Here is a 14,064-nt window from a genome sequence, read left to right on the forward strand (position 1 = left end):
TAATGTTGATTGGCACCCTTGAAAGGATCTCAAGGTACCCCAGGGTGCCACAGAACCATGGCTGAGAATTGCTGCTATAGTTACTGCACCTGTTTATGTAGTATGAGAGCCTCTTTCACCTAGGAAAGAGGGCATCCCTGCACAGTGGTCCCAAATCAAATAAGCATGTGTCACAGAGCACTGAGGTGCCCTGTGCCTGAAGAGGGGAAAACTGCTAAGGAAGGAGCCCTAGCAATGGCTAAGGAGCCCAGCTGTGGGTTGCCAGGGCAACCAGAGGAGGTCAGCTGACCCAAACGGGCAGGGCATGGCTCTTATAAAGCCCAGGAGCTGAGGCCAGAGGCAGTTCCCTGTCAGCAGCCAGAGAGGCAGGAGCTCTCTAAGCTAGGATATGGGAAGAAGCCTGACTGCAGGTATGGCTTATGGCAGCTTTTGAGGCTTGAGCAATGTTGTTTTGGCCAGGTGGCTTCAATTTATGTTACAGCCCAGGGGCTTGTGTTTTGTTGTTGTTACAAGACCGGTGGTTTGGGTGAGGCTATAAGGGGTTGGAGGAGGCCTCATAGGGGACTCACAGCGGAGTGTGAGGACCCCAGTGCCAGTGGGCGCAGCACATGGGGTGCGTAGACCCCAGCCCCAGAGGGGGGAGCGCTATTGGGAAGCCCCACTGCGGGGGTGGCGAGCCCCAGAGGGGGGAGCGCTATTGGGAAGCCCCACTGCGGGGGTGGCGAGCCCCAGAGGGGGGAGCGCTATTGGGAAGCCCCACTGCGGGGGTGGCGAGCCCCAGAGGGGGGAGCGCTATTGGGAAGCCCCACTGCGGGGGTGGCGAGCCCCAGAGGGGGGAGCGCTATTGGGAAGCCCCACTGCGGGGGTGGCGAGCCCCAGAGGGGGGAGCGCTATTGGGAAGCCCCACTGCGGGGGTGGCGAGCCCCAGAGGGGGGAGCGCTATTGGGAAGCCCCACTGTGGGGGTGGGGAGGCCCAGATGAGCTTCCTGAACTATGTTGCTCCCCTAAGGGGCAACGCTACTAAGGAGCCCAAGTGTGGGCACGGCGAGCCCCGGATAGGGGGGCAACGCTACTAAGGAGCCCAAGTGTGGGCACGGCGAGCCCCGGATAGGGGGGCAACGCTACTAAGGAGCCCAAGTGTGGGCACGGCGAGCCCCGGATAGGGGGGCAACGCTACTAAGGAGCCCAAGTGTGGGCACGGCGAGCCCCCAGGAGAGGGTGTTAGCAACACCTGAGAGGGCCCAGAGAGAACAGGAAGGGGCCAAGATGGGGATAGACCTGAAGTAACATCTGCGAGGCTTGGGCTGCAGTATTGGGGAGGAAAGGAGCCACAGATAGCGCCCCCTGGCAGCGGGGCAGTACCAGGGCAGCCTCCTGCTAATTAACAACAAAGCATGGCAGGCGAGTAGGCGGGCAGTTGCCTCAGAGACAGGTGTGTGGGCCACATTAAGGGCGGCCCAGATCGTGTACCTGTTACAGCATGTAAGCACATTTTAAGTCTATCCTTGTGCTCTTAAAACTAAGCAGGTTGGCATTTAAATAGAAACACAAATACTGCTCTGAGTAAGAATACTTTCCTGAATGAGAGCCAGGAAGCTGATAGGGGCCCAGCCTCCTACTTACCCATGTACTATGTCAATGTTTTGAACTAGAACACTCTAGTGATCAGCAGATTTCAGCATGATGATGTCTTTTATTGTGACAGTGGTCAGAAACCACAAGCAAGATCGGGGATCTCAAGTAGGTATACAAGAACACAGAAAGTCTCTCTCCCAAGGGACCACAGAATTTCCTTCACTTTTATTGCTATAGATAGTCAATAGTCATGTTTGTTATTCTTCCTCTTTTCCTCTTTTATTTACTTTTTTTATGCCTTCTGAAGCACTTTATATCTGCAAAGCATTTTACAGGCATTAACAGTAATTATCTATCGTATCCGTTAGACTGTCTGTGATCCAAATCTAATTTGTCATATCTTTAATTCATTATTTCTGGGCAAATTTCTCTTTTTGTTTTACAACTGTTAATCCATACACTTTGACCCTGTAATATCCTCTTCTTGCCCTGTACTGAAGCTCAGCTCTGATCCTTTTTTTTTTTTTTTAATACTCTCGCCAATTGTGAGAGAGCACATTTGAAATCATTGTGCTTGTATTTTTCAAAACACAGCACTTCAGAGAGAAATGGATACACTGGCACTGGCACTGGCCAACCACCACCTGCTTCTGACTGAAATAGCTCTTTCAAGTCAGGAAGAAGTCTTCAAATGTTAACTCTCAGCGGTAACTTGAACTAGCTGTCTTCAGTTTGAGGCACTGAGCAGTCAGGATTCCCCTGGAGTAAGAATAACCACTTGTCAAGGAATCCCGTGTGAGAAGCAGATTTACCTCTGTCAGGTCTCTTTCCTCTTACACTCAAACTGAATGTAGAAGCTGAAAGAACAAACTACTAAGCAAAATACTGTTGGATACTACAAAATACAATGAAAATAAAATGGTGAGTTATCTCCCAGGAAGGAATACAGGAGAAGGCTTGCATTCTTACTCCTGTAGAAATGGATGCCAAACTAGCAAAGGCCACCCCAGACAAATCCACAGTCAGCAAGGGATATTAATTAAGGGGAACTGATGGTATTCACAACTCTCCTTTAAGTGGCTTTGCTGTTTTCCAATACTAAAAAAATATATTTTTAAGGGGTTGTCAATTCTCCCTTTTTCTGCCCTGATCATGTTTTCATCATGCCACAAATTAAGCCAAAAAATAGCACGGAGGCCTAGATCCTCCTCTGCATCTCTCTCAACTACACAGTTGCCCCAATAAAAGTTGTCACCAAAAAGCCTTGCTTCTCATACATTTCCTGGATCATCATAACTACAACCACATAAAACCCAGTGGTTCTTGCCGTTTCAGGTTTAGGGCACACCTCCACCACTTTTTTGAATGAGGCAGCCTCCCTGGTTGAGGATCACTGTTGGTGCTGTTTCACTTTACCTCAATGCTTCTCATCTGGGTCATGCTGCCTTCAGATAAAATTGCCCCGCAACTGCTGCACAGCCAGCCTGGGAAGGGCTTTGGCATGTATGTACGCTTCTGCTGCGTTAGAGCCCTGATAAGCCCAAAGCAGGCAGGAGCTGCCTCAGGCTATGCAGCCCTTCCCTTTCTGGGCAGCCCTTCCCTGCCCCATGCACCTCTGTTCCTCGGAGGAGCATGAATGGAGCTTGACCAGTGCTTCCCAAACTTTTTCTCAGCACGACCTCATTTATAGCCCCATTTCCTCAGTATGGCCCCTCACTCCCAACCCACAACTCCCAACCCCAGGGGCCCAGTATGGCCTCTCACTCCTAACCCACCCCCCGTGACCCCATCTGCTGATATTGCAACCCCATTTGGCCAGCTCCTGCTTGCTTAGGCTGATCAGAACTGTAATGCAGAGGAGTGGGCAGGGCAGGGCTCATGGTAGGCTTGTGGCACCCTGTTTGAGAACCACTGCTCTAACTCTAACATCACCTAGGTGGCCTTTATTCAGCTTTTAGAAATTTATGTCACTAAGTGTGAACCTGTTCTACTCCACACAGCAGTCCTAAAATTACTAGGACACCTAATTCCTTATGTGGCTCTATTTTGATCTGAAAGAATCTCAAGGCAAATGGAGCTGGGATACTTCACATGCTCAGAAGTTATCCAGAACAGCCACCTAGGCATCCAATTTCACCTAAGCTCAGTGGCAGTCCATTTTCCAGTCAATGCGGAAGCGCATAAACTCTGCATAAGTCCCCAATTCCTTCAGCAGAGAAAAACCATGGCAAGTGACCATCTGAAGCTGAGACCATGAATGCAGCTGAGCAGAAGAGCAGAGCCAACAGACCAGTGGTGAGGATACTTGCCCAGGAAGTGTTCAACCTGTTTTATAGGCCCTACCTCCCTAGCCTGTATGGGTTTGAATCCACACCTGCCATTTCTTAGTACTTTATAGTAACGGCCAGGATATGAGCTAGGCAGGGCTGAGGGCATCTTTCATCCCTCCTGTTGAAGCTGGTCTGTTGCTCAGAAAGTAATGTAAGAGTCCTGATACCAGAAGGAGGACAAGCAAGAGGGGATGTGAGGTGGGCACTGGATTTTGTTCCCAAGGTCGTTTATTCATTTTCCATTTAATAGCCATTGGATTAAATGGCCCTTAATTTGTAAAGGCACTTAAGGGCTGCTTTTCCATGTCTGTTCATCTTTTACTCAACTTATGCAGTGAAGAGTTGTCCTAACCCGTGCTACCACACTGACTGTCTGGAAATCATTCCACTGGGAACAGAATAAGCACTTCTTCTGTTTACATTTGCCTTTAAATTCTTAGATGGAATTTCTGAAACCCCCCAGCACTGGCCAGACCTCGGCCAGTCTGAAGTCAACAGTAAAAATCCTAAACCAGGAAAGAGGAGGGCTTGGGATTTCACACTGGTGCAATGTCCAGGACGTGTTATATTCAGCATACAATCTGAAGGGCAGCTTTGGCATCAAACAAATGTTGTCACTACAAACTCATGCTTTCTACTCACTAGAGAACAAGAAATTCTGTTTCTGATGATCAATATATTTATATCCAGCTTGGCTAGCTCAAAATGAACCTAAAAATCCTGTTAATCTTTATTTATAGAAATCCGACTTTAGAAATGCTTTAATTCTTTCTTGAAAATTCAGTAGTCATCTTTTGATTTAAGTTATACAAGATCTACATTTCTGTAACTTCATTGACTTAAATGGAGTTATTCTGATTCATGCTGATGTCAGAGAGACAACTGACTGCCTGTAACCAAGGTAACCCAATTTTATAAGCTGAGAGATACAAACAGAGTGTACCAAGAGTATTTATTTAAACATATACATTTTCTCAAATCTGTACCCTAAGATGGCTGGGGGTATCATATTAAGGATGGTTTGCTTTATTCATGGCTGTCAAGGCCATAAATGAGTTATACAGTCATCCAAATGGTAAAAGAAACTTTCAGAATATGTGCCAATGTGTGGTACATACAGTCTATCAACATAATATATGCTAGTCTTTTTTTTAAACCGATCTATGCTGTTTTGAATTTCACCCCAAAATGTGTCTGCTAACTGAGGTGTGTATGTTAAACTTCATCCCAAGAAAAAATATATTTAGTAAACTTATAAATGCCTAAGAACAGGAGTTCATTATGAAAACATACATTTGCAGTCGCTACTATAGCACCAGTTACATTCCTGAGTGTGCTTTTTTGTGCACTGGAGGTAGTTCATATTTTAAGTACATCTTTTCATTTGCAATGCCACTTGCATTGCTTTCCAAAATGTTTCAACTTTCCCCTGCTGTGTTTTAATTGCAGGAGTTCAGAACAGATAAACCTTATCACTGCCAGTGAAAAGAAAACTTTGAAGGGAAAAAAAAAAAGAGAAGAATGTTCTCCCAGGATTACTATGTTCTGCACATCTTGTCTTTGCAACTTTTCTGTGTTCCTATCTTTGGTGTGTATGGAGTTGCTGTGATAAAAGTTATGAAGAAAGAAAACAGCTGTTAGAAACCTAGGGAGCTTTATGCAAACCTGTTCTGCTCCCTACCCTCAGACATCCTTCCAAAATAACTGGCTCAAATATCCAAAAATTCAGAGTTTATAGTTGAAGAATCAAATAGACATAACTCTACTTTTGCAGGAAAACTCAATTGTTTGTACAAAAATAGAAATATGGGAAGAGAAGCTGGTTGCAAACTTTTTAGGATTTATACTTTTTCCTTCTTGGCATTCAGAAATCATATACAGAATGTGATATTAAAGGCCACATAAAGTGAGTTTTACTGGCTTTTCAAAGAACTAAAAGTTAATATTGTTTTTTAAATAAAAAGGATAAAATTGGTTTATTTGTTTAAAATCTTCTGTTCAAAGTCTGAAACTGTTTATGTATTTGCACATGTCAATCTAAAGTTACCCTTTAGGAAAAAAAGCCATGACTAAACAGGTGTGGAATTCCTGAGCTGCTCAGATATCATATCTAATAAAGAAGAAAAACAGCTAACCTGAAAATATTTTGTACAAAATAGATGCAAATATAGGTGCTGAAGAAATGCCCATTTTCTACAAAGAAGGTTAATCAGAGCTGCAAATGATCATGTTGGAACAAATAGTGGCATGAATTGGAAACACCTACAAGAAGACCAAGCCACCAAATTCAAATTTCTGTGAAGTGCCACAGACTAAGTGAACATCATCACTGGGTGCATCGACACATAGCCATATGGCATCCTTGTTACTGCGCTGTCATTTAGCACTTCCTTTTGGAAGTGCTAAAAGATGGCACAGTAACAGCCCATGCTGTGCTGGTTGTGCATGGTTATTTTTGGCTGCTACATTGCTGTAGCAATATGCTATAACAAGGGAGCGTGTTGCTATGGCAATGTAGTGGAGTGTCATGGTTTTTGCCAATGGACGCTATGGTGCTGTAGTGCATCATTAGAGCACCGTAGCATCTTGTGTAGACATGCCCACTGTGTGCCATTTGTTTCTTTTGCTACCTGTTTACTTGTTTTTCATCTGGTTATACTGTTAACATCCTTTCTCTCGCACTCTTTTCCCAACACTTCTATTGGCCCCTTATTTGGCTGCATTTTTTTTAGCATGTCAGAAGCTTGCTGTGATCATGAGATCTTGGATGACAGGCTTGTTCTCCATTCAAGGGCCTCTGAATCACCTCATTATGTGACCTAACACACACACACACACACACACACACACACACACACACACACACTAACTCACTTACTCACTCACTCTACATGAATAATGAAAATAGACCATCTTCAACAGCAGGATTTAATCTTTGCTTACTTCTTCATTATTTCTATTAAGCCAGCCATACTGCTTCTTATCCCTAAAGGATAATGACAGTAAGTGAAAAAATGTTCTCAGGATTCTAAAACTTAAGGTGGACATTACACTTAAACCATATTAAAACTGGCATGTTAAGTGGTGTTATAGGCTGTGTATAGACAAACCACTTTAATGGTGTCACTGCTTGCATACCTCGGCGGTGTATTGTGCATTAATTCCAGCCGTTGTAGGAAATTCAGCGGCGTAATGCACCTTAAATGACTTGGAGCACAGAAAACTAAAACTCCTCTGAGGAGTTTTAGTTTGCTGCCCCTACAGGCGCACAGCAAAACACAGGGCTCCATGCAGCTCTGCGGCTCTGCAGGAAGCCCTGCAGGCAGCTTGGCAGCAGCCCAGGAAGGCAGGCTCTGCTCAAGAAAAGTGGCGAGCCTGATTTTTTTTTTTTTTTTTTCCCACCCCCCCTGGAGCCTGCCTGCCTGCTGGAGCTGGGCAGGGACCCGGTGCTTCCTTCCATGGCTGCGGTGCCCCCCGGGACCGCCCAAACCAGGTGCCACCTGGAGGAGGCTGCCACTGCTGCAGAGGGAAGCACCAGCCCCCCCGCCCCCACAGCCCAGGGACTGCTTTGCCCGCCAGCGCTCGCACCCCTGCTACCGGAGAGGCAGATAAGTGTGGGGTGTGTGCACAACATGGGGGGTTTACTTCACCCTAAATTGAAGCGGTGGGTTTAAAAACCCACCGCTTCAATTTAGGGCCCCCATTTCATCTACACGTGCCCATAGTTAGAACTTGCTGTGAGCAGTCACACATTAAGAGTTAATACCATTTCTTGCTTGCACAGCTCTGACTTGCCACTAAAGGGCTTGTGAGCAAGGACGTGGCTAGGAGTCAGGATGCCTGGGCTCTATCCCTGCTCTGGATGGGAGTGGGGGCTGGAAATGGTGCATGCTGGGATGCTGGAGGGTTGCAAATTGCCCATTTTAAACCTGTGGAGCAGGCTGAAGTTACCCTAACACAAGCTAGGTAGCAAGATCCAGAGTTAATCCTCACCTGAAGTAGCATAACTGAGATCTTCAGAGGACACTTAGCATGAATTAACAAGCTTTAATGTGTGGATGCTCATGGTTTTTAAGTGCCTTTGGTATAGTCTAAGTGTAATGTATAACTTTAGCCTAATTAAGTAAAACATGCTCTTTTTAGGAAATAAGACACCTAATGAGAGTTTTAAAAAACATGTAATTGTATAGCACAAGAATGCCATTGGGACACAATGAAAGAATCTGGAATCCCTGATAAAAGTATTAAAACTGTAGTGTGATTGCAATTCAAAAAGTATAATATAACAGTGAATAAAATATTTGCCCCAAATGACATCCAGACAAAATTAAGGCAGGGAGTGGTATTATTGATACTCTCAAGCATGGTTGTGGAAAAAAAATGTAAAGTCATTGTAAATTTCTCAATATGAGGTGAATTTAACTGGTTTTTTTGGATATGCAAATTTGGCTGCTGTAAGGAGAGAAGAAAAGGTACAAATGATGGCTAGTGACATGAAGGATGAGACAAGAAAGAGAGACTTAAGATCAATGCAAATAGAACCGAATACTTGATTGTAAGCCAATGTAAAGATTTTGAACAAAGTTGCCTGATGGTCAATGTAAAGTTTTTGAACAAAGTTGCCTGATGGCCTGTTGCCAGTACCAAGAGGTATTGATTGCTAGCAACAATTTGATGAAGTAAGAAATTATGCAACAGGAATACCTGTCACGTTTTTCCACAGAGAATTTTTAGTTCCAATCAACTGCTGAGAATGACCACAATACAAACTCCTCATAAGGCCTAATTTGATATATGGAAACAATATCTGGACAAGTGCTAAGAAGGAAGAAAGACAACTAAATATATTTGAAAATAAAGTACTTGCACAATTTTTTAACTAATAATTGTGAATGATATGCAGAGAAGGAGATATAATAAGGAATTGTGAGACGTATCAAGAAGCAAGTATAGTAAATGTAGAAAATGACAGGGTGTAGCAGGACATGCTCTGGGGCAGTCTTGGTGCCCCCCAGAGTGACCCTAATCCTGCACTCACAGTTCTCTATATAACACCCCTGTTTCTCTCTGCTGCCACACCTTGATGTTCCTTTATATTTATAGGGAGGCAGCCTCTGAGTCCCAGCGTGCCCTCACTGGTGCTTTGACTCATTTCTCGTGATCACTGGGCCCTTTGCCCACTAGCCAAAATCATGCAGTTCTTCATGAATGTCTCTCACACCCTAGTGGACCTATTAGTTCCTATCTGGCACTGTGTGCCAGTGGCCACTACCTATGGCCCAAATGCCCCTTATTTAAGTTTTAGGGCTTTTAACTGTGGCCTCCTCACCCCCTACAGCCATATCCAGGCCTTGCAGATGTTACTTTGTCAACAATTCAGTTCTTGTATAGAGGCCTCAGCCCTCTTAACTTGAGCTCTCCTTTTCTCCGGCTGCAGGCCTCCAGCCCTGGCCCAATGATTTGGGCCCAGCTGTCTGGGCCTCAGCCCTCTTGGTGTCTGGTCTCTGGGCCCTTTGGCCCTGTCTTATGCCTTGTCTTTATCCCCCTGACATCCCTGGCCCAGGGCAAGGCTGATCTTAGTTCGGCTCAGTCCCCTGGCATCCCTGACCCAGGACGAGGCTGCTCCTGGTTCAGCTCAACCCCACTGACAACCTGACCCAGGGCAAGGCTGCTCTTGGTTCAGAGCCCTGCAGCACCTCTGTGGCCTCCAATCTTCCCCTTTTAGCCACACCCAGTCCTCTGGTTTAAAACTAGAATGAAAAAACACAAGCAGCCACTATAAACTCAAAATCTCCTCCTCTGGGTTGTCATACTCCTGCCAGGCCACCTTCTCATTCTCTGGCTCCCTCTGCCTTGGGAGTAGCTGCCATGGCCTGCAGCGCCCTCTCCTCATCAGTCTGAGCTGGCAGGAGCTTCCCTCCCAGCAGGGCTCCAGGCTGCATTGCCCTCCTGCTGCAGAAACCCAGGTTCATGTGCCCCGGGCTCCCCCTCCTGGTCAGGTGTTCTTTTGACCAGATGTAGGTGTGTTCCTTCACCTTAATGGGCATCTTACTGCGTCTTCCCTCCTGCAGCTAACCCCTGTTGAAGTACCTGGGGCTCTTTCTGCTGCAGTCTCCCCCTTAACATAAGAAGAGCCCTTGGCTCCCTGCCACACAGGGTCTGTGTTTGTGATGTCAAAAGACAGATAGACACAGAAGACAGTATCTCAAAGAGTTATTCCAATAGTGTTAATCCCCATGGCTGAGCAAGGAGAAGGTGAAAGCTAAAAGGCTTAAGAGCTCTTAATGTGAATTTCTGGAAGTGGGAAAAGAGGTGGAGAAAGAGCTGTTTCTTTTGACAGAAGGATGTGGAGCCAAATAGAGAAAGTGGCTAAGGACCTCAGTAGTCTAAGTAGCCATGGAGCATGTAGATAAGTAATTACAAAGTTCCTCGGAGTTACATAAATGATACAGTACTTATTTTTATCTAATAGTTCTACCAATTTTATACTGAGATCTATGCATACAATACATGCTTGTCTTATTTAAGGTTTCTGATACAGTTCAGGAACTGTTGGGAAGGTTTCAGTACTTTAGTCATATTTTTGAGCTCAGATTAATATTCTTAACAAACATATAGCTACTAAACTCTGATATTCCAAATTAAGAATGTGAGCAATTGACTTGGTTTCCTTTTTTTAAAAAATAGCTATACTTCAATGTTAAATTACTAGTATAATTAATAAATCTTCCCTCCCCACCCCCCCAAAATATTTGACTATCAAAATAAAAACACTTGCCAGTGGCATGAAGATCCAGATACTTGTCAGGTAAACGCAAAAAGGAGCAACCACACTCCCAACACGGCACATCATGCTCCCACTTCCAACTGCAAGTGACCTGTACATAAGACAACAGGACATAGCTCTAATTAGAGTAATAAATATTTACAGGAATGACAAATACATTCAATAACTAAAGGTAAAGAGATACTTATGATTTCAACTGAGTGAAGCTGCATCTTACTGTTAACTCTGCTTGCTTCTTTAAATACAACTGAAAGTACACTAAGCATTCAATATGAATGATAAGATTAATAACTAGGAACTTTCAGGCAGGAGTTAGGGCAAGGTGATACCTTATTATAGGAATCATAGGAAAGTAGGACTGGAAGGGACCTCATGAGGTCATCTACTCCACCTGCCTGCTCAAGCAGGACCTTAGAGCAGTGATTCTCAACCAAGGTGCTGTGGACCCCAGAACACCACCTGATCTTCTGAAGAGTGCCCCAAGGTGTGAGGAGATAAGTTGGTAAGTGCAGGCATAGGCTTATTCCTGCCTGGCTGATCCTTATGAGAGAGGGGTGCCTTGAATCTAGTGAGGGGTACTGTGGTGGAGCACTGGCAGGGTGCTTGCCACTTCAGGGCTCTTGCAGGCTCGGAGTGAGCCTGCTTTAGGAGCAGCAGGGAAAAGCCACAAGACCCAGTTTAAGGGGGAAGGTGGGTGGCAGAGCATCTCCGGTGTCTGCCACTTTAAGGAGGAGAGCAGGCAGCAGACAGGTGCAGGCCAGCCCTGATGAGATGGCCATTTTAAGATCCTGGCTCTCAGGGTTGGGGCAGCTGTTTGCTGCAAGCAACCAAAGGAATAACAACAACACCCAGCTGAGCTGCTGCTCAGGGAACATCTTGGGGGTAAGGGCAGGAGCTATGGGGATGGCTAGGAGGCTCCTGGTCCTGGGCATGACCTGAAACTGCACCCTGCCAGGGAAGGGTGGCCTGGTGGGACTCTGTGGCGAGGGAGTCTCCACGAAATGCCAAGCCAGTTACCTCCCTGGTGAAAGGCAAGTATGGGCACCTGAAAACTCCAGCCCCCACCATGAGGTGGGTTATATTAAGATTGGAGGAGAGTAGGGCCAGGCAAGCCCAGTGAGGGGCACCTGAGCCCAGTGTGGACAGTGGGGCCAGGCTCACCAATGGGAGGCACCTGAGCCCATTGGGGGTATAAGATCTTGAGCTCCAAGATAGGGGGCAGGAGTTGAAGCCCTTGCTGAGGGGTGAGAGTTGAGGCCTTTGGAGAAAGGGACAGTGAGGTCCAGGTAAGCCTTCAGGTGCCTGTGGCCGCAAGCGGGCCAGAAGCCATGTGAGGCAGCATAGAGATAGAGCCATGAGTGAAAGGAGCGAGTCACCAGCCCCAAAACTGTGAACTACTGGGTGGTGTTACTCAGTGGGGAGCCAGGGGTGGGGTTAGCCTAGTGTTTTGCTAATTGCCCAGCCACTGTTCAGGTGAAGGTCGCAGGAGAGGCCCAAAAGGCTGTGCCAGGGCTGGCTGAGCCATGCAGAGTCAAGCCTGATGGCTCACATGGTCACTCAAGAGAGCAGGGCAGGGCGAGTGTGGCCCAGTAAGGGGCATGAGTGAAAGAAGCCCAGTGAGAGAGGGCAGAGTGGTAGAGGCCACAGTGAAAGGGGGATGGTACATGTGAGGCCCTTGAACAGGGCAGTATGAGAGAGGCCTAACACTGAGCTGAGTTGGGCCCGGCCTCAAGCCGGAGCATAGCACAACTCACGAAAACATCTGAGAGGCATGAGACATGATAAGGGAAGGTCAGACTCTTGTGTTTACCGCCCTTTGTCATCAGAGCACTAGAAAGGCAGCTTCCCACCTAATTAACATCTTAATTACTTGAAAATAAGGCGTGGCAGAACAGTAAGGCAGGCAGCTTGCCCAAAGACAGGTGAGCAGGCCACTACTGTGACTGGGCTAGGGAGATTGCCCCCTGTCACAGGCACCTTAAATCCAAAAAGGTTCAGAACCACTCCCTCAGACTAGCTGGCTGAGAGAGGCATGAGCTTTTGTTGGCAACATCTTACTTCATCAGATACTAGGAAATGACTGGCTATCTTCATCAACCCTCAGAAAGTACTGAGCATTTTTCTATTACTTTAATTAAATCAGCATATATAATCAAGAATGGGAACCAATTTACTGCAGTGTTAAATATAAGAAATTCCATAAACAGAAAGGAACTAATTCTGTCCAACTGGAAGTTACTTGAAACATTGCCATTGACTTCAGTGGGTGCTGGATCTGGCTTCTAGACTAGAACAAATTAAAAAATGAAAAAAAATATTTAGAATTGCATGACAAACTATTTTAAAGTGCTTACCGTACAATAGTTGGATAGAGTTCTGCTGTGTACAGGTAAATAAGGCCAAATGCAACACCTATGGTGAACTTTCCAGCCATATTTGCTAAGATAATTAATACATTAAAATCCTGTTAAAAGAGAATATAAATATTTAAGGCACCAAAAATCTCAACTGTTCCAAACATGACTTTGTTGTCTTATTTGCCATCGTTAAGCACTGAGCAACATTCATTGTTTCTTCTCCTTGTAAGTTACCAGAAGTCAACATCTGTGATTCTGCTTACAAAGCAGCTTATTTTCACCCCTGTTTAATCAAGTGTTGAGAACACTTTGCACATAACTACAGAGTGCTAGTATGATCCTTTAACAAAAACAAAGAATATAAAAAAACAAACAAGTCTTCCTTAAAGGACTGAAGTTTTATTTCTAAATTGTATTTAATTATGTACACACTTCAGATCCAGACATTGCATTAACAAGCATGAGATTACATACAATAATACAGGAACATTTGAAATGACAAATGACTAACCTGAGGAATCAACATAATCAAAACACAGATCAATGCACTGGATATAAGCGATGGAATCAAGGTGTTTCTTCTTCCTAATTTGTCCATCCCAATACAGGCAATGACATATGAAGGAAGTTCCACAACACCTGTCAGAATAAAACTTATTTAATTTCAAACCATGAAAGCATGACTACATATTATTTTACTAAACCTGTTTTGCTTGTTATGGGCATTCCTTTAATTTAAAGGTTGAACTCATTTTAAATATAGTTAAGTCACATGTGCTAAGTCAAAGGGTTTATACTGACTTAAACCATGGTAATGAGAGAAAGGAAGAGCACCAAGGAGTTGGGCTTCTGTAGTTCCACCTGAGGTGCAGGCACCTGCCTGTTAGTAGTCAGGAAAATTATAGGAAGCAGCAGGCTGAGGCTCCTGCTTTCATCAGGCAGATGTTTGTGATTGAAAACCTATCATAACAGATGTCAACCATATTAGTATTCTGCTTTCAACAGAATAGTCAAA

General features: G+C 45.2%; 1 protein-coding gene and 1 long non-coding RNA gene across 2 annotated transcripts in view; one reads left to right on the top strand and one right to left on the bottom strand.

The window, feature by feature from the left end:
- The window catches only part of SLC22A16 (solute carrier family 22 member 16), a 75,885-nt gene that overhangs the window by 7,723 nt on the left and 54,098 nt on the right, over window positions 1-14,064 (bottom strand). Inside the window, exons 5-7 of the mRNA XM_014605853.3 lie at window positions 13,561-13,688; window positions 13,047-13,156; window positions 10,684-10,783 (exon numbers count right to left, since the gene is read on the bottom strand). Coding sequence (XP_014461339.1) covers window positions 10,684-10,783; window positions 13,047-13,156; window positions 13,561-13,688 — 338 coding nt within the window. The remainder of the gene's footprint in view (window positions 1-10,683; window positions 10,784-13,046; window positions 13,157-13,560; window positions 13,689-14,064) is intronic.
- LOC109286256 (uncharacterized) lies at window positions 303-5,880 on the top strand. Its single transcript, XR_009464023.1, has 2 exons — window positions 303-410; window positions 5,355-5,880. It is a non-coding gene; the product is annotated as an uncharacterized LOC109286256 (long non-coding RNA).

Source organism: Alligator mississippiensis, chromosome 1 (genome assembly GCF_030867095.1).
Source record: "Alligator mississippiensis isolate rAllMis1 chromosome 1, rAllMis1, whole genome shotgun sequence".
NCBI lineage: Eukaryota > Metazoa > Chordata > Crocodylia > Alligatoridae > Alligator > Alligator mississippiensis.